We start from the raw sequence: 20,121 nt of genomic DNA on the forward strand, positions 1-20,121 counted from the left end.
TTTTGCCTGTGACCTGGAAGGACAGTTGGGTTAGCTCTGTTTTGAGGCACGCTGCTGTGATTCTTGCACAGGCAAGCACTGCAGCAAGGATAGAGTGAACTTTTCCACCATTTGCTATGTTTTATCAGATGATCTGTTAAGGATAATTACAATTTTGAATGAGTGCAGCTTGAAGCTTGTTTTGGGCAAGTTTGTGATGAGAAATTGGATACCTCTGCTTCCTGCTTGTTTCATGCTGACAGGTGTACTGGCCAGGGCAGAGCTCACTGACCTTTTCCTCTTCAGGACGCAGCCTGACTTTTTCAAGTAGTAATGTAGTTAGAATAGACCTAAATTTCAATTAGAGTCACTTACTGAAGTGATTTTATTTTCCCCTGAGTAAAATGCTGTCTCTGAAGTTATAAAAAAAATCTGTGTTTTGCCCTTGCAGTTCATAGGTGTCAGAAGCCCCCATTCATAATGTGTAAATGTATAAATGCTTGTAACTGTAGAAAGACATCAACATTTCTGTTTTACCTTTGCAAAATGAAAGAATGATGCAAATGCACTGTTACAATACTTGCATCTGCACCCCTATCAGTACAATAATAAAATTAAAAGGTCATTGGCATCTATAGAATGACTAGAAGGGACTAAAGTGTGCATTGTCAGTGTGTTTCACATTTATTTGATGTAAACAGAGGTTGAGCTTCAGAAATCTTGAACTCTATCTGAAATCTGGAAGACTTCAGTTATGTGAACGAATTCCTCTACACCTCTAATTCCAAACATGACGTTTTTCTTTTAAACCATCTCCACTGAACTAGTTCAAGTTTTTGTCCTTTCTCCTCTCCAGATCTTTTGCCCCTGGCCCCCTCCTTTTATTTAAGTCTCCTTATTTGAAAAAGTCCCATTCCCCTTTGCACAATCTCCTGCTTATGATCTTGCTGCCTCTCTGTCCTAAGTCTTCTCTCAGTAAATCCCATCTGCATCCCATCAGTATGTTGTCTCATTTCCTTATTTGATCTTTTGCTTTTTAGTATTAATCTTTCTCATGTTCTTCGTTTCTGCTGATTCCAGAGCTCTCTCCATAGTTCTCTCAGCAGGCCTGACAACATTTTCATCACCATTCCTAATTTTTCTGCCCTCTTAAGTACACAGAAGTTAAGAGGGGCGTCCACCAGGCTTTCCTTGGTTCCAATTTTGTCCTTCCCATCTTTCTATAGTTCTCCTTTATGTCTCCTCTGCCCTGAAATTGCACAGCATGCTTTTCTATACTGTTTATGGCTTGCAGAGAGTCAGTGAGACATGGGAACAGTCTTTTCCATGCTCTTGCCTCAGAGGATCGTGTCTGAGCCAGATGTTGCTGGCAGCACCTGAGAATGGCAGTTGCGGGTTAAGGTCTTGTGAAGCCTGAGCTGAACCTTGCAAAGGACCATTGCTAAAAGTTCCTATTGAGGATATGTGAATTTGGAGAGTTTCTCTTCCCCCCACCCCAGTATGGTCAAAAATGGGGGAATTTACATTAAGGCAACAAAAGGCATTACTCTGAGAAACAAAGTCTCTATTATGCTTGAATCTGCTGCTGTCTCTCCCTGAGACACGAGGATATGGTTCATGTCCCTACTAATCAGCCTAGGGGTGCTTGTCTTCTCAGGGGAAAGGTCACCAAAATTTTTCAACATGAGCAAAAAAGGGCATTCTTTCTCAAAAAGCCTCAGGGGAAGGGCTTTGCTGAAATCTCCTGGAACAGCTCATCAGGGAGGCAGTTTCTGTCATGGAAAGCTTCATCTGAGGTGAACACGTCTGTTGAAGCTATACACCCCTGGTGGGGTGGGGGCAAGTCTTGCAAGGGGAAATGTTGGATGTTTGAGGTAGATATGTGTTGGGGCACCAGAGATGAAGGGAAACCCCTCTGAGAGGAAGTCAGTGTCGGAATGTTACTGTTCCCTGTTTCCTGTCTCCCGGTGCTGCAGCTAGAGGACGTCTCCTTCTGTGTTTTAGGCAGCTAGTTAAAAAACCACTCTGAAGACTGTAGTGTGCACAGTCTCTTGTGATGTGTTAGTAAAAGCATAGCTGCTTGTGCTCTGGGTTTGCTAGGTAGTGTAGCTCTGAAAGTTAATTCTTTGTGGATTCAGAGCCTGGGAATTGCAGTATACCTAAGGCATCTCATAATGTTTGTTCCCACATTGTAGTTAATTTCTACACGTGACCTCTTTTTCTATGCCTGCTAGCCTGTATACCTGAGAAGGATATCTTTGGATTGCTGGCATGGGTTGCGTGTGAAAATTTGGATAAACAATTTAAATGACGTGAAAAACAAATACTATGTTTTGTATAAATTTATGATTATGCAACAGTGATGAGTTTAACTGTGATTAGTATTTGTTAAATTTTTGAGCTGAACTTTCTCTCTGCTTTTCTTTTATCCATGAAGAAAGAGCAGTATCAAATTCTGATTGACCTCCTTAGGGGAAAGCTTGGCTTAGAAGCAAGGGAAGTTTTGTCCAGTAATACTGAGATATGACAGCTGAAACTGAAGCATCTTAGTACATCTCCAAGAGGCCTTCTTGAAGTTCGTGAAGTTTAAACAGAGCACTATAAATCAGAGCAGAAAAGTGTTCCACTTAATTAATTTGTAATGAATTTGTAAGCAGGTTTATTAGAGGGCAGTAGTGTTGTGTTTTGTTTCTGGAGTTGCTGTTTATGGATCAGGACCAGTGCAGGCTGCTGAGAAGGGAGGTAGTTAGGAACACCACAGGGTAAGTTACCAAACAGGTGTAAATAGCTGTTCTGGCTACCCTTAAATAAAAGTAAATCAGACTTCTTTCCTGTGATGCATTTCAGGGATAGTTCAGTTTTCCCTGTGGACTTCTTCCTTTCTGTATGTGAGCCATGTTAGACATCCTTAAGCAACCTAAGTAGTGAAAGGATACAGTAACTGGGTTTTGTGTTTGTGTCTTAAATAGTTTTAGATGTGGTTGTTTCTGGAACTCTGAGATCTTGAACAGAAGTGTTTTGCCAGCTACATATGCTGTAAGCTCCTCATCATATGTGCCCTTTAATGATGCCTAACAAAAGCAGAAGCTAAACCCAAACCTTGTTTTCCTTCTGGGCAGGATGGGAATGGTTCTGGGTTTTGGAGAAAGAGGTTTTATAGCTGTACAGTAGGAATATCATTTGTTGTGGACAACCAGAAGTAACCTAATAAACAACTTGTGTGGTGTAAGCATCTGCTTATGCTGTGGCATGAAGAGGGAGCTGTTTGTAAACTAACTTCACAGGAAATACACAAAGCCAGGGTTAAATATACTGATGCATGGTATTTCTTATCTGCATCATCACTACTTCGGTCTTATTTCTGCTGGCAGCACTCATAAATTTCTTTAATTCAGCATGTTCCCAAGTAAGACACTGAATAAAATATCATTGCTGCCTTCTGTTTCCTTCACCTGTGCTTTGCACCCAGTTCTTATCTTACAGCTACATTGTAGAAACTTGCTGGGACAGAGTCTGTCTTTGTCAGATGATTGCAGAGCTTCCCTGGTTGACTGGGACTGCAGACATTAAGACAGCACAAATGTATAGCCATAGCTTTGGGTTTGTTTTAAGGTCAGCTCTGTGTTTGGACAGCACAGAAGGGTGAGTTACACTGCAGTAATAAATGAGCTGTCTATAAATGTACAGTGAGCCTTTCTTAAGCTGTGGGTGGGAGAGAAGCAGCAGGGAGGGCTGCTGCTCTTCCAGGGAGCCACAGAATTGCCGAAAAGCCTGGCTGCTGTTGCCCTTGTCCTCCCTTTTCTGGCAGCGGGGTGTAAATCATTCGACCGTGCTGTCTGCAGCCTCCTACCCACTTGCTGAATGTGAATGAATATAGATTAAAGGATGGAAGTTAATCTTCTGTTCCAGAAAGCTTTATTCTTTTGGGAGCAGCAGGCAAGGGGAAGATGTAATTTAAATATGGAGTGTGCCATTTAGGAGTGCTGGTGGCAGCCAGGAGGCTCCAGGATTGAAACGTCCTTCCTGTGACTGCACTGAGGCTGGAGCAGGAGGTTGTATCCCTGCCCAGGGGGATGCATGGAGCCCTTCTGGGACTCAGGAAGTAACAAAAGAGAGGTCTGTTCACCTCTGCCCTGCGTCTTGTTGTTGCTTACTGGCCGTGGATAAGGAGCTCCGCAGAGCAGAGCAGCAGCAGCTCCACAAAAGTTTATAGAGTGGGCAGGAAAACTGTGAAGAAGAGGTCTGAGAGCGTAGAGGCAGGGAGAGGAAGCATAGCTTATGCTGCAAAATTTTCAGTACACATTACAGTGTTTAAAGAGATTATATCTTTTTTTCAGAAGGATTGGGATTTTCTGTAAATAAATTTCATCATGTGGAGGTGATATCTTAAAGGCAAAGACATTTCTGCATTTCCAGCCAGGCCACAGTTTCTGGACTTTTCTTTCTGAATACACTCATTTCCATTTTGGTCCATGGAAACATTTGACTGCTTTTAAAGTTGTTATATCACTGTTATTAACTATTACTTGTCAGTGAATAGTGTTCTAGTAATCCATGACCTTTAAGCCTGAATGCTTAACAAACCACATAGTAGTCTCTCTCTTTTCTGCTCTTACCACTCCTGCAAATTAAGGTGTGGAGGTAGCTGCTATTTTTCCTGGTTTCAAGAGCAAACCATTTTGCAAATAAGACACTTGAACAAAGTTTTTCCTTGCAAACCACCCACTGTAAAGTTCCATTTCATTGCTCTTCATATATTCATAAGAAAAGCCATCCAGAAGTCTCTGGTAATCATGTGGTTACTAGGGTTAAGATAAATGTGTGTTTAGGACGTGTGCAGATTTTCTCCATTTTGCAGGGTTTGCATTTTCATTCTTTGGAAAACAGACTCTTTCCGTTTCCCTTCTTGTGTTTTAAAATAAACATTTCTCTTCTGGAATGTCTCATTTAACTTGTAAGCATATTGAGATCTCTTTTAAATGTTATCATTCATTTGACTTACAAACTGGGGGAAAGTTTATTTAACAGGGCATGGGTCTACACCACAAGGCTCAGGTTCTTTTCCTGGGCAATTCGTGTATTGGAAGTCCAAATATGCCTCAATAATTCTCAGTGTTTTGTTTGATTTTGGTTCAATAAGCTTATAATCAGACCGGCTAAAGTGTGTTGTGAAAAATAATTTATAGATATCCTAATGAAGTTTAATTTTTTTTTTAATTTATAATTACTAAGAACTTCCAGCTGGTACTTTTTTAAATAAGATTGAGATTATTGAATGATGATGGTGATTGGCACCAATGATATAGATGTAGAAATCTTTACAGCACTTCATCTGCCTGGGAACCTCAAACTAATTGACATCCTAATTACTATTAATACTACTAATATTACTATTATTATGTTAATTTGGCTGTTTTCATTATTGTAACTTATTTCTTCTGTGCTTCCTTTTAACTTTAGAAAGGCATTAGATGAGGGCATCACATTACTCCTTAGTGACACGTCGGTAAACTACTGATAGCATTTGTAATCCCGTGATCTCCATCTGTGCTCTGAAGGTGCTTCTTACCACACCTCTGAGCAGCAATTTTGAGTGCCACCATCTGGGAAAAAATCTTGTAGCTGTGAGGTGGCAGTGGGTGCTTGGCTGATAAGTGAAGATAAATGTGGGACATGGTTTTAATCAGTGGGTTTCAACTTCAATAAGTTAGTGTGCTGAAGTGTCTAAGAGGGGTTTCATGTGAGTTTCTGTTCCGGGTGATTTACCCATAATCATCTTTACAGGTGTTGGACCATTTACAGGACTTGTCTGTGTACAATCCATCAATCACTTTCAATTTGAGTGCTTTTAATGCATCTCTGTCAAATTACAGTTTGATTTAATTGACAGCCTGCCTTCCAAGGTGTCTTTTTAAGATGGGAAATTTTAGCATGGAATTCCTGCAGTTGAACAAGGGAATATTATTGAACTCTGACTATGTTTCATTACAGCAAAAATTTGCTGCAACAAAGAAGGCAAAAATCCGTGAGAGCAGTCCATCCAGGCAGGCTGACAGCTGGATCAGCTGGTGTCAGGTTTTGACCCTCCCAGAGAGCTTTATAGGCACAGCACTCATGGGACACAAGAAGAAAGCATATGCTGGGCAAAAAGAGAAGGCATCAGACCCTCGACTGGTGGAGTAGGTAGGCATTGTAGGACATGTGAGTCCTCTCACCCCAGTCCTAGAAGGGAGCTGTGGGACAGAGCTGGAAATTGATACAGGCATCCTCTGACACTGGGGCATGGTCGAGAGGATGTGCAGAACTTGCTTTAAAGGCTCAGGCTCTAAAGCATCGAGGGGGAGCCCACAGCTGCAGGAAGCCGTTCTGCTATCTCCCAGCCATGCACACTGGTGAGGCAATTGTCCTTGCCCAGGGCTCCTATGAATGGATTCAGTGCAACAGAGTGTTGAGGGACCTCTCACTGACAGAGTTTTCCAGGGCAAATTCTTTCGTTCATTTCCTGAGATTAGCTGTGCTCTGACAGCTTGAAGTCCTGTGACAAGATCTCCTGACTGTTAAATTGTTGACATTGATGTGCCCTAGAAATTTCTAACTTTGTGTAGGACTGTGCTCTTGTCTGCATGGGCACAACTGTTCAAAGGCAGCCTAAACCAAAGAAAGCGTGTGTTTCCAAGGTGCAAGGCATAGTGTTAGGACTCAGGAATCTCTCACTGCTAATTTTGGCTGACACATAACTCCCCCTGTGGCTTTCCATGCGGGTGGATGAAGTCAAGGGGACCTACTAGGGGTCACTACTTCCAGGCCTTAGTGGCTGCAAATGGGACAGTGTTTTACCATCTATAATATAGGTAAAGAAGTTGATTATCAAAAATCTGTCTCTCAGGAATAGCTGCATAGAAAAAAAAAAACTTAAAAATCCACTTCTCTTGGTAAAACTTAATACTGTTAACTTATTTACAAACCCCTAACTTTGTGAAGCATAGGGAGATCTCTGTCATGATCACCTTACTCTGCAGTGTTAAACAGTGGAAATCAAACTTACATGTGCTTTCTCTATTTTTAGTCTTTCCTCATGCCATGTTCTCACGAGTGCTCCCACCATCAATCTTTGCCCTTCCTACTTGCAGTCAGTCAGCAGAGTATTGTCTTACCGTGTCACGCTTTATTGCCGCTACCCGCGGGCTGCGTGTGAGCCAGCTGCACGTGTCAATTGGCACTTCCCAGGAAGCTGGCTGCAAGCACAGGTGAGCTCAGTATGGATCCTCCACCATCTGCCCAGGGACAGGGCTGGTGCTGGCGAGGTGGCCTCCTGCCAGCTCAGAGACTCAGCTCTTCTGCAGGGATATTGGAGAGGAAAGAAATCAATCACAAAGCACATCTAGTGTCAGGTTGTGTAAAGCAGATGGGTTATCTTGGCTGCTCCTGTTGGGAGGGGGGCTGGCTGTCAGTGCTGGGGGGTCTTCTCCATGTCCTTTTCCCTTGATGGTGGTGCTCTCCAAGCAGGTCCTTGGACGTGTAGCCATGTCCTCAGAAGCCCACCTGAGAGGCCTGGTATGCCCATTTCCCACAGGGGCAGAGCTTTGCTGCTGCTGACAAGTGGCAGTCTAACATGCAAGGGATATAAAGCAAATGGAAAAGGTGAGGAGGAAGCACAGGGAGCGCAGGAGCTTTCTGCTCACACTGTGAGCAGAAAAGGAGGCTGTGTCTCCAAGCCTGTGTTGTCCTCAGAAAGACCCTGGCTAAGGCTGCTGGTCAGTGGCAGGACTGTGCCGTGCCTTAGTGGCCATAGCCCCAGGTAGGGGCTGGTCCTTCAGACCTGTCCATGCTTTGGCCTGTGTGAGGTTTTTCCAGCTTCAGATGTCTGTAAAACCCCACCAAATACCAGTAAGAGCAGAAAGTAGAAAGACATGCTCACAGAAATTTTCTTTTTTGTTTAGGTTTCTGAGTTTCCATGTAGTGAATCTGTAGGGTGGACAGTGCAAGCATTTTTGGGTTTCAGTCCCTCGGACTCATATAGCCAAAGGAACCAGAGCAAGATAGCAAAGTATGCTCAGTATACAAATGTACATTGCCTTTGCAGAGCAAAGCAGTACTTTACATAATTGAAAAGAGCTGCAATGAGCTGCCCTGACAAAAATTCATCATCCTTGCCACCTGTTGTGTGGATAGCATGCTATTCTTTGAACCACAAGGCATTCAGAGTATGCAGCTAAGCATGATGGATAAATTAATAAATAAAATAAATAATGGGGAAAAAAGAATAGGAAAAAAAATCAGGCAAAAGGTGAATTGGTACATATTACAGTTACCTATAAATTAGCAGAATAAGCACAGGGAAGCATTTTATAGTGTCTTGTCTAATCTGTTGCCCAACTTTCTTAGTTTACAAGTGTGTGGCTAGTTCGGGCAGCATGGCTCGAGCTAGTAGGCTACAAATAGGATCCATTCCATGGCATGTTTTTCTTCTGGCCTGCAGCCTTTTCCTCCAAGTGGTGTGGAAGTAGTGCTTAGGTGGCTATGGCTGCTGAGCTGTTTCAGTGGTTCCTCTTCTGCACAACCATCTGATTTTGGCCAAACACACTGTTGGGTAGAGGGGAGTTGGGAAAAATTATGGCCATGAGTATGGGGTAGTACCTAGGAGTAAAATCTGCTTTACTAGTAGCACAGATCTAGGGAGCATCAGAAAAATGAGGGTCTGAGTGATGCTATGGCACTGCCTGGGTCATGTCCTGCTTGATTTAATATTACCTATCCCTCTCTGTTTGCAACACCACTAGAAGCCACTGAAGTTTTGATAAGTACCTGGTTTTAAATATTTTTATGTCAGAGACTGGGGTTTTGTGATGTAAGTCCTCAGCTCTTGAACCCAGAGTGTGTTGCTGAAATCAGAGACATAGGGCAGCTTCGCTTTCTCCTGCAGCTTGTTTAGGCATTAGAAAGCAAAGTTTCCTAGTGGAGAGAATCCTTTTTTGATTCTTTTTTGGTCTTGATATTTAATCATCTTTTCAGTCCTGTATGCCTTGTGTGCCTGCCTCTTGGCAGAGGTGTACCTGTGCCACTACACTGCTCTTTTAACAATTTTGCTTATCTTTTGTGATATTTTTATGTGCACACTCCCACCCCGTAAAGAACTTATATAGTATAAGTGTTTCTTGCAGAGTAGAATAAAAATTGATTCTCATTTTACAAGGCAGTGTGGTTTTTTACCCATTTTTTTTTGGAATTACTATGTTAATATTAGCATTAATATTATCCCTTTTAATGTGCAATTTTAACATCACCACAGTAATGGCTGATTTATACTGTGGTCTAAACAACAATAGATGGAGTTTTTAAAGTGTGCATATGTGTTCAAAGGAGAACCAGAGTGGCTGGATATGAAGGTCCCACTCACTTGCATTTGGTTTCTAAAGTTTGGTCATGGAAAACATTGATCAATATGTGAAAATAATTTTGCTCATTTTGTGCTTTTCTTGACAGTTTTCTCTCATTTCTGATTCATATTTTTTAGCCTCTAAGGTTAGTGTTTTCATAATTTTATTCCTCTAGAGATCTTTTTTTTTTTTTTTTGTGATGGTGGAGGAGGAGACAGTAGTTAGGGTATGCAGCTTCTAGCAGACATTCCTTCTGATGGATTTGGCATGATGAAAGACAAATGGGGAGAACATCAAACCCGGCAAGAAAGGCGGGGCAGCCTGGCAAGATTCTCCTAGTTTTTGGAGAGTTTCAAGGAAAAGGGAGGAGAAAATTGTGCAATACTATGGGAGCAAAACATGGTCCATAAATCTATCTAAGGAGATGGACATTTGTGAAGGGTTTTTTTCTCCTATAAAGTAAGCTAGATGTTTATGCCATAACTTCGGAGAAGCAATAAAAGACAAAGGTTATAAACAAATCATTCAGTGCCGACAGAGGGTTCATAGATGCTGACAAGAAACAAATAAAGTGAACAAGGCCAATACTCTGTTCTGATAAATTTCATTGATTTCTGTACCATGTCATTACATTTGCAGCCTGCCCTGTTATCTTGTAGCTCCAAACCTTTCATTATGGCTCCAGATGATAACAGCTGTTGATACACGGCTGTGACTGCCATGGGGGTAAAGTACCATTTGCTAAGAAATAATTAGGAAAACCCCACGTCTGGGCAGCTTTGATCTGCCTGTGGCGTTGTCCTTGCAGAAGGCATTATATGCCAATACTGCATCTGTTTCCTGCATTGAGTTCATGAAGCCTTTATGAGAGCACACGTGCCCTATAAAGCAGTATAATCAGACAGGTCGCACTGGCTGAGCCAGTGCAAGCAGTGTGCTGCTGTGCAGGGCCTGATCTGCACGACACCAATGTGTTAGGACTGTCCAAGGTCCACATTTTTCACAAAAACTTGAATACCTGGAGCTTTTTGCTGTGTGTCTGTCTGCTTACACCAATAACAACAACGTAAGCATGTCTGTAGTCTCAAGTCAGTAATACTGACAAAGTTGGAAAGCTAAACCAGGACAGCAGTCCCCAAATTGTGTTGTTTCCTAGCAGTATGAGGTGAGATATAAGTTAACTCTGAATCCCAAGCATTTTGAACAAATAACCCTCTTGCCTTACCCTAGGGAAGCGCAAATCCACCCAGTTGTTTCTGGCTGTTTCTGATCTGAGGCTGGATGAGGAAGGGGGCCTGAAGCACAGTCTGAAGGATCTTCAAGCAAAAGGGAGCTCAGACTGTGGGTGTGTGGTGTATGTAGGCTGATACTGGCATGTGTTACAGGACTGCAGGAAAACTGCCAAAGCACCTGCAGGCTGCTGCCTGGCAGCCACATTAGAAGGGTACCTGGTTCCCTCTTGCTTACCAATAATTGGTTAAAGACTGAGAAGAGTAGGTATATGTGGAGGAAAATCAGGCTAGGAGGACAAAAGGAGCAGAAACCAGGTCATGCATATAACATTGTCTACAATACTGGAAATAACTGTGGACTGTTTGTTATTTTGAAGAAACCCAAGCTTTGGCTATGTTGAATGAATTGGAAAGGAACTCCTCTTTATTCATTAAATGTGCTGTATGGAGTTAATTAATGTGGGATTTCCATTCCTCTGCAGTCCAACCTTGTCATATCAGCTCAGGGTGCTGCAGTGTCCCTGCAGTGCTAAAAATGTTTTCAGAGGTTCACAATTCCACTGGAGCTTTTCTCTTCTTTGCTTTTATATGATGTAGATGTGTCTCTGGTAATTTGTTTAGTGCTATTGCTGGAGTAGACCCAAATAAATTATCTGCTTCTGCCTTTGACCCAGTGTACTGCTTGCTGCAGTCCTGTCTGCCTCACCATCCTGAACCTTTTTACTCTGCAGCTTCTGAGTATAAATAAAAAGCTGAAGTTCAGGGAGCCTGTGGATGTGATTCCAAAGCCTTCCTGCACAAATATATTTCAAGGTCAGGTGTGGGCTCTGAGGCTGCTGCCAGCCAGGAGGGAAGGTGAAGTTTGGATGCTATTACAGGAGAGATGACATGGCTCTCCAGGGACTTGTCTGCCTATTGCTACTCGTTGCTCTTCTTAAAGACACTGAGGTTACCTTGGAATAGACTTACTTGCTTTACCCTGGCAAAAAACAGTGAGTTTTGGGAGTGATGAGGGCTACCCTTAACTGGAGGTCATGACGGAGTGTGGATTATTGATAGGGGGAGGGGGCAGGAAATTCTGCTGATACCTAAACCTGAATCTTGGTTACACCTCTGAGTTTGCTGACACTACTTCAGCTGAACAGAAGAATATGGGCATGGAGGCTTAAATGCTGTAATTCCTAACCATCCTTATGAGGACACCTAGAAACCAAAAGTCAGATCCTTGGCTCATTCAAACCCTTTGTCTGTACAGAATTTACACTGAATAAATCTTGACCAGTGTATGTGTTCAATAATACCTTTTTCTGTGTGACTCTGGAACGCAGTTACATCTTAGAAGTTTTCATGGACTTTTTGGCATTTCACAGGGTTCCTTTCCTGCAGCACCCTGGAATGCTCTGTTGCTTTTGGGAGGTTGCCACACCACATTGTCTAGCCACAGGCTAAAGGATTTTATTTATTTTTATTTCACATTGTTTCAGCTGTTTTCACTTTTATTTCCATACTCCAGCAGAATTTCTTAGTGAATGTGGCAGCACATCAGGTTTCTTGTTTCATGAGCTGTAGTTAAATAGCCTGCTGGATTTGTTTGCCCTTATGAGAGAGTTTTAATACTGTAGCAGCAACAGAAAAGAAGGTGACATTGAGCTCTTATCGAAGTGAGGGAAGAGGTGGGAAAATTGTTCTCCCAGAACACTGCTGATCTGAGCTTTTTCTAGCTGTCATACTCTTATTCAGATAAAGTCCCTGGATGAGAGTCTATCAGTCTTATAAGGGCAAAAAGAAATTTTTGCTAGAGTAAATAACAATGTAATTTGCAATGTAACTCTATGCTTTGTAAATTGCATGGACATAGATACATTGAGATCTGTCTTGTACATACTCTGCATTCTTTGCTAATCGTGATTTTTTTAAAAGTAATTTATTCAGTGGTTGCTTTTTTGAGCCTCTGTTGCTTGTGTGCTTTCTGTTCTTCATTATATAGCTTTTCTGTTACTAAGACTGCATTAAATGACATTCTTTATGTCTTACATTTTTTTGTCTTTGAGCCAGCCAAATGATCAATTAAACTGTCACTGTGAATGAAAGTTGAAAACATTTGTTTATCAGTAGCGAGGGAAACATTGGCTGTGCCATCTAAGAGGTATAACTTAGCTTTCAGCCTTTTGTTATTTTTTTGGTTTCAGGGAACAGATAAGTACTGTTACCATTCATAATAGAGTGACTGTTCTCAGAGGGGCTGCTGAAGGCTTTATTGTAATAGTAAGGTGAAACTGATATTCAGAGACTCATCCTGTACAATAAAACATAGCTCTGTTTTAGCACTGATCTAGGAAAGGAGGAAATGTCTGAAGACCTCCCTCTCATTTCTCTTGTAGGATTACCTCGACTGTATCACTGATCAGACCAAGCTCTCCCTGGGAACAGAGGAGCGATCAGCCCTGTTTGGAAACATACGGGATATCTACCATTTCAACAGGTAAATTCATTTTTAGCTAAATGGAAACATGTCAATAGCCTGTGTTAACGGGGGGAGCAAACCAGCCAAATTCACTTTTATCACTTTTAAACTGCCAAGATCTATAAATCAAGAAATTATCTAATTTTAATTCTAAGCAAAGTTGATTTGCTGACACCAGATTTTTTTAGCTGTTTATTTGGTTCACTGAGATGGTCTCCATGTATTTTTTTTTGCTTTTATGCTGGGTATTTACATGAATGTAAGCCTAACATGCTCTGTGCTTTAACTGAGCTTAATGCAAGACCACTGTAAAAGAAATTCTTGCCTTAATGAAGAGGTGTTTTATTCCTACTATAGCAGCTCCTTTTGTGTACCTATGTACATCACCCAGATCTGGCCTTTGTGGTGTTTTATGCTGCTAGGTGCTCCCTGAATTAATTTCTCAAAACTGTATTCAAGTACCTTTCCTTAATTGAAATTTTTTGTTCAGTGTCTTTCCAGCCTTCTCTAAAACCCTGCAGATGGGATTCTAGTGTGCATTAGGAGCCTGAAGTAAAATGTCTTGCTTGCATAGCTAGTGCCACATTGTGTGGGATCTCAGTATCTGCAGTTTGAGGAGCATGCTACTGCCACTTCTATCTGAATCCTCTGTTACTATAAAAATTATTAACTTAGTCAGCATTTAGGGAAAACCTGACTATTCAACTGATGCAGGAAATATATTAACATAAAGTTCCCACATACTTTATATACAATACTCTCTTAGCTTTGCTATAGTTGACAAAACATCTCCCAAACTACTGTGTTCTTTGAAGAACAACAGATAATTGAATTGAATCAAAAGAGGATTCTGAAGTGGAGCACTTGTGTCAAAGATCATCTTCAATGTTTTTCCATCATCATGGGAAGTTACTTTTAAGGGCTTCAGCTGCTGGGATTGCTGTTTAGTGTCGAAGGAAAGAGTGAGAATGGATCTATTCAGAATTTATGGACAAAGATAAAATCTAAAGTCTTTTCCTGAAGCTTAAAATAGCTACTGCAGGGTAATGGAAATATGCTTAACTAAAAAGCTGGTGTGTCCTGCTTCAGCTACAACAACTGACTTTACTGAATGTCTAACAGCTGGAAAATACATAGTGGGAGCATGCTAAAACAGGCTCATGGACTGTTTTAGAGCCATGAGACAATGACTGTGAGCTTACAGATTCCCAGTGGTCACAGAGTGGAAAAATACAGTCCTGGCCATTATATTTTCTGATCCTTCAAAAGGTAGAAAAATGACAGATGTGATAGCTAGCATGCATTTATGCCAGCGTCATTGCAAATTTTGCCTGCTAAAACTACTTTCAAGTATGATCAGTTGTTATACAGAATTACTGAGCTGTGCAAAAAAAAAAATTGAAGCAGTTAAAAAGAAAAAATAAAAGAAAAGCAGTTTTGGGAAATTTTAGAGATAGATATGTTAGAATGGTTAAAATGTACTGGAAAGTTGTCCAAAGCATCTAGTAAATTACTAATGTATTTCAGGCTTCTGATATAAAGTTCTGCTTGGAAATTGTGAGTTCTTAAAACTGAACACTCACTGTAGATCCCAATATAGCTTCAAGGATTAAGTTTACTTCTGTGTGAAATTTGGCATGTAGCTTTTGGGTCCTAAACGTACTCTAGAGCCTTTTTTATTTATCCTTAGCTTCAGAAAAAGGTCCATTTGGCAGTTCTATGTTATTAGTTTCAGATGTTTTTTGTGAGCATGATTTTATAGATTTAGAATTACCTTGTTTTTCTCAACTTTGGCTGTTATTCAATTATCAAAGGTTTCAGTCTGGGGTTTTTTCAGACTTGCAGATTTGAGAAATTTCATTTCAGTGAATGGGAATTTCTCTCAGCTAAACTACTGAGGATTTTCAAGTGGTTTGTTGAATGGCAAAAATGGTAGTGATCATGGTAATTGCTAGCTACTGATGATTATGGTCTCTTCTTGAAAAACTATTTCTTTCTGAGTAAAGTCTGGCTTCTTCTGAGGAGAAGCCATCATCAAGCTTCATCAAAAAATCAAAGTATCTTAAAAGGCATTGTAATAAGACTTTCATTCATTTGACAATCATTTGACTTAAAACATTCATTTGACTTAAAAAGGTAATGAATGCACTGTATGCAAAATTTCAGTCTTTATGCTTCCCTCTCCCATGCCAAAGGAGTTAGCATTAGCTCCCAATGATGTTCTTACAGATTCAGATGTTCCAAGCTATATAGCTCAGTACATGCTCTTAACTGGCCCTGGCTCCTGTGCCATGCTTCAGTCTGAATCTTGTTAGTGATCCAGCTGAAAGAGCACAGAGCTCCTCGCAGTGCTCGCTCCTGCTCCCTGCCCGGCCGGCTGGCACACGTCACTTGCAGAGGCCAACAACTGTGACCAGCAGAAAACCTCTGCAGATTCAGGTGAACAGGACCAACACTTTTCTCTGTTGTTCTTTCTGCCTCCTGCCAGGTACTTAAACATAGGCTATAATAATAGCCCTACTTTTTCACATCAGCTTGGTATTAGAGGAATTTATTTAAGATTTTCAGAATGCCTGAGCATGACAGTTTTCCTGTTTTTACAGTGGCAGACTGCTCTTACCAATCCTGTTCATACCATGCAGATGAGACAGAGTGCAGTGTAGGTAACAAACTCTTTCAAAAACAGCCCTTACACTCTGGGCTTGTGCTGAAAACACAAACCACTAGTGTATTGAACACATGCACACAGATTCAATTGCATGAATATGTACAACCTTTTAAGTGTTCCTCTTCTCTGTCATGAAGGAGAAATGATGTGGTGTCATCTGAGACCAGTAGGAATAAAGTGACAGTCCAGGTGCTACGTACTTTAGGCCATCAGGAGAACGTCTGACTGCCAGACAGCAGGAATCCTCTGAGCCTGTTTGGCATGTTTGATGTTATTTCCAAAACTCGTGTGTGGGATACAGTCAGTCAGTATAACTGGTGATTATGGTCATCATTGCTACAGCTGGCATCTTTTGCTGATGAAAATGAGCTTCGTGGAGTATCAAGCAAGGGTCATATTTTCATTCCCATTTTGATAAAGGGAGAAATTGAGGTGTAGAGGTTAAACTGTCACTGTACAAAGTGACTTAGTGACTGCTGAACCTAAGGTCTTTGCCTGTCTTTCTTCCTTGTCTTCCTTGTGACTGCATGTTGATTTCTCCCTTTCCTTCCTTTAGTAATTAGAGAAGCAAGGAACAAGTCAGGAAACTCTTCTGGCTTACTCTTTTTTGTACATGCAGAGGGAAATTGTGTCTGCTTACAGGGGAAAAGGGTAGATCCTGCAGGCCTAGGAACTCTTGGACAAAAAACTTGTTCAGGGAACCAGCTGTGAGTTGGGAAAAATGTGGCCCTAAACGGAAAATCATCTTTGCGGGGGGGGGGTGGTAGGTAGAGGAAGTGTGGGGGATAAGAGGGATAAGAGGGAGAGGAGGAGGAGAAGAAAATTCATTCAGAGAACAATATGGCAGAAAACGCAGTTTCTTCTCTTGTTTTTCTGAGTATGTCCTTCAGTAAGACTGAAAACTCTTTGGATCAAGGAGATAACCTTTCAGGTTTTCTTCTTCTGCTTAACTCTTTCTTTCACTGAATTTAGTTTCAAGAACTGGGTTTAATTCAACAGCAAACAGGCTCCACTATTGCTTTGCTCCTGTTCAAATGAGTTAATTTTCTCTTTGGCATGTAAAAATCATAAAATCCTCTCACATGTTGTTTTTATGCATGTAGAACATATATGCATATATATTCCCTTACAGAAAACTTTTTCCAGGCCAACCATTTTATCCTCAATGAAGAAACCCACTAAAAGTAGACTAATTTTCCTGAGTGAGCTTCATAACATTCTTCATGTATGAGAAATATGTCCCCAGTTCTCACCACTATTTTTCAGAGCAAGTAAAAGCCCTTGGTCAAGTGAAGCTTGTAAAACATAAAAAACCTCTATAGGACAGTGCACGTGCTTCAGTGGCTTTTAAATTGTCTTAGTTAGTTAGTTAATTAGTTTTATATCATGTTAGTTGATATACAAGCAACACAACTGTCTGAGTGCACCACTATGATTATTGCTAAAGAGCTGTCAGTCGCAGAGTCATGGAATAGTTTGGGTTGGAAGGCACCTGTAAAGGTCATCTAGCCCCTCCTCCTTGCAATAAGCAGAAGACATCTTCAATTAGATCAGGTTCCTCAGAGCCCCATGCAACCTGGCCTTGAATGTCTCTGGGATGGAACATCTACCTGAAGGAAGGGGCTCAGCTTTGCTTAGCCGAGCAACCAATCCATGGTAACCTGATGACTTGAATTTTGAACTAGTGGGAATACTATTTCCTTATAGTTCTCCTCTGCCTGCAAATAAAAAAAAACCAGTAGCTTGGGGGGGGGCGGGTGGGGGTGGTGTAAGGGGCATCAAAGGTGTTCTTGTTCCCATTGTAGGACTTCCTGCATCATTAAGGGCTGCCATGAATAGCGCAGCTGGTTCTGAATATACAATTATGCCTCTTCCAAGGTGTGCCATAATTGTCTTACCTTGTCCTGTTCTTTGTTTTAGTGAACTTCTGCAAGATTTGGAAAACTGTGAAAATGATCCTGTGGCTATAGCAGATTGTTTTGTTTCCAAGGTAAGTCTGCAGCACCAGTTGCAGAGCGCTGTGGGAGAAATAAGATTCATTTATTAGCTTTTGAGACCTAATCCTGCCAGCTTGTATAATGTTAGCCAAGAAAAGTCAGCAAATCTATGGAAAGGGAAGGAATTTCTCTTAGCAATTGATAGGGAAATGCCTCTGATTTGCATTTCTAAAAATCAAGACAGAGGTGTCATTTTCTTAAATATGTGTATCTGAGCTGGTGGAGCTGTTTATCGAGTTAATCTTTGGATTTACTTTTTTTGGTCAACTCTTACAGGGTTTCTATTTTACTTGCACCTGTTAATGCAGGTGATCAAGTGGTACTCTGGTTATGCCTTGTCAGCTTAAAAACCACTAGAGAGTAAAACTTGGCTGCATTCTTAAAAAAACCAATAACATTAACATACAAAATGTGCCCATATTGTTTTTCTGAGAATTTTTCCTGAAACCCACAATTCTACCTTAAATTTTCTTTTTAAATTGAATGGCCCAAAGTCTACCTTTAAGATTCAAATCCCATTCTCTCTGTAATACTTTGAATTTTCTGAACCTTGATAGGACATCTTGATCCTGTTGGGCAATACTGAAGCCAAAAATATGGAGTATGGGAAGCTATTAGATGCAGCAGAAATACAGGGAAGAAGGTAACCTTCATTGTAGGAAACACAGAGAGCCAGTCAGGGAGAAGAGGAATGGGAGTAGGACAACAAGAAATTAAATTATTTGGGCTACAGATGATGCTAGTTCACTGCAGACTTCACCAGAGAATCAACATATGTCTTGAATCTGTAGAACCCAAATGTGTTAAAAAATAATGCTATTTCTGTGGTATTTCTGGAGGAAGAGAGATCATGTAGTTGTCTGAAGTGGAATAATCGCTTTATAGGTGTGTTTGCCTTTTTGTATTTAAAAAAAAGAACAACAAAAAGCCAAAATTAAAAAAATACAAACATGAAAAAACTCCAAAGAAACCAAAATGCCAAAGGCTGTCATGTTTTATACTTTGTCCTGAACTCAGCATTGTCAGCACCAAGCACTCAATGTAATAAGCCTAACACATGGATTTAGGATTAACAGGACCACCCTCTCATTAATTTAGTAATTTGTTTGGCACTGTTGTGACATAAGGGATTTTATAGTAAATTAGAGTGATGATGCCAGCTAAGTGCTGCTGTTTCACCAGATCTCTTGGTTCAGCTGAGTTTGAGAAAGCTGTAATTTATCTAGTAATTGGTCTTTTGTAAGCACTGAGAGACCTTAGTGTTGGCACCACTAATGCAAAAGTAGGGTGCATTTTTGCCCCATTGCAGTGGAGTTTATGGCATGTTGTTATTGCTACAGATAGCCTGGATTGATCTGAGTAGAAGGAGAGAGAGAGAGAATGGGATAAGGGCACGTGCAAAGTCCTGCTTCTGGAACAGAATAACCCCATGTGCCTGTTGAGTCTGGCTGACTAGAAAACAGCTTAGTAAAAATGGTCTGGGGTCCTGATGGGCAAGAAGTTGTGAGTAAGTCAGCACAGTTCCTGTGCAGCGAAGGCCAACTGGGAGGCATTCAGGGTGTTTACAGATAAAACAATTTGGAGCTGGTAGATATTTCTGCTGTATTGCTTGCTTATAGCTGGGACCTCTGGGACTGCTCCTGCTGGGATGTAAAACAGAGATGGTGCAAGTGATAATAAGAAGTCCAGGAAAAAATTGTGTTCTCATTCAAATTGGCCAACTGAAAGGGCTTGTCTGGTAGACTTTCTGGCCATTAGTTCCAAAACCCATCTGCATATCATTGCTTGTGCCTTTTGTTCCCTTGTCAAATGCTTTTAGCATTTGTATTATTGGCAGGCAATCTGAGCCTGATGGCTCAGAAATTGCTAGAGATTGCAGTACTAGCAGGCATTTTTTAGCTTCATCCAGACAAGTGCAAACACTTAAAAGCAAAATCAAACAATACCAAAATACCCCACAGTTCTGGTTTTGGCCGTGAGGATTTCATTACAGCAACTGCTGACTGCCTTAACAAACTCCAGTTGTCCATTCTTGGTTGCTTGTGTCTTCCCAGCACCGAGAAGTGGAAATAAAACTGCCTTTTTTGGCAGCACGTGCTCCTTCAAGTCTTATGGGACTTTGGCCATTTATTGTTTCATTGCTTTGAGTGCGTTAGATCTTCACTGTGAGTTAAGCACGGGGATATTATCATGCTGAAGTCATAGCTCACAGCCTTGGCTAATGGATATAGCTGTGCTGGAGCTTCTTGAATGCTTCCAGTGGAACTGTGCTTAGGTCCAACGAGCTCTGGACCTAGAGTCATTTTTTCACCCAACGGTGAATATTGTAGGTGTTGCAAATCTTAAGGTATAACCAAGTTTTCACTGTAGTTACTGTGTTTGCTTTTTGCACTCTTTAGAAGTT

General features: G+C 41.1%; 1 protein-coding gene across 1 annotated transcript in view; it reads left to right on the forward strand.

Annotated features, from left to right (window-relative positions):
- The window catches only part of PLEKHG1 (pleckstrin homology and RhoGEF domain containing G1), a gene marked incomplete at its 5' end in the record, with an annotated part of 89,359 nt that overhangs the window by 47,066 nt on the left and 22,172 nt on the right, over positions 1 to 20,121 (forward strand). The window contains 2 exons of the mRNA XM_084201688.1: positions 12,970 to 13,070; positions 17,641 to 17,710. Coding sequence (XP_084057814.1) covers positions 12,970 to 13,070; positions 17,641 to 17,710 — 171 coding nt within the window. The remainder of the gene's footprint in view (positions 1 to 12,969; positions 13,071 to 17,640; positions 17,711 to 20,121) is intronic.

Source organism: Fringilla coelebs, assembly GCF_963513975.1.
Source record: "Fringilla coelebs genome assembly, chromosome: 3".
NCBI lineage: Eukaryota > Metazoa > Chordata > Aves > Passeriformes > Fringillidae > Fringilla > Fringilla coelebs.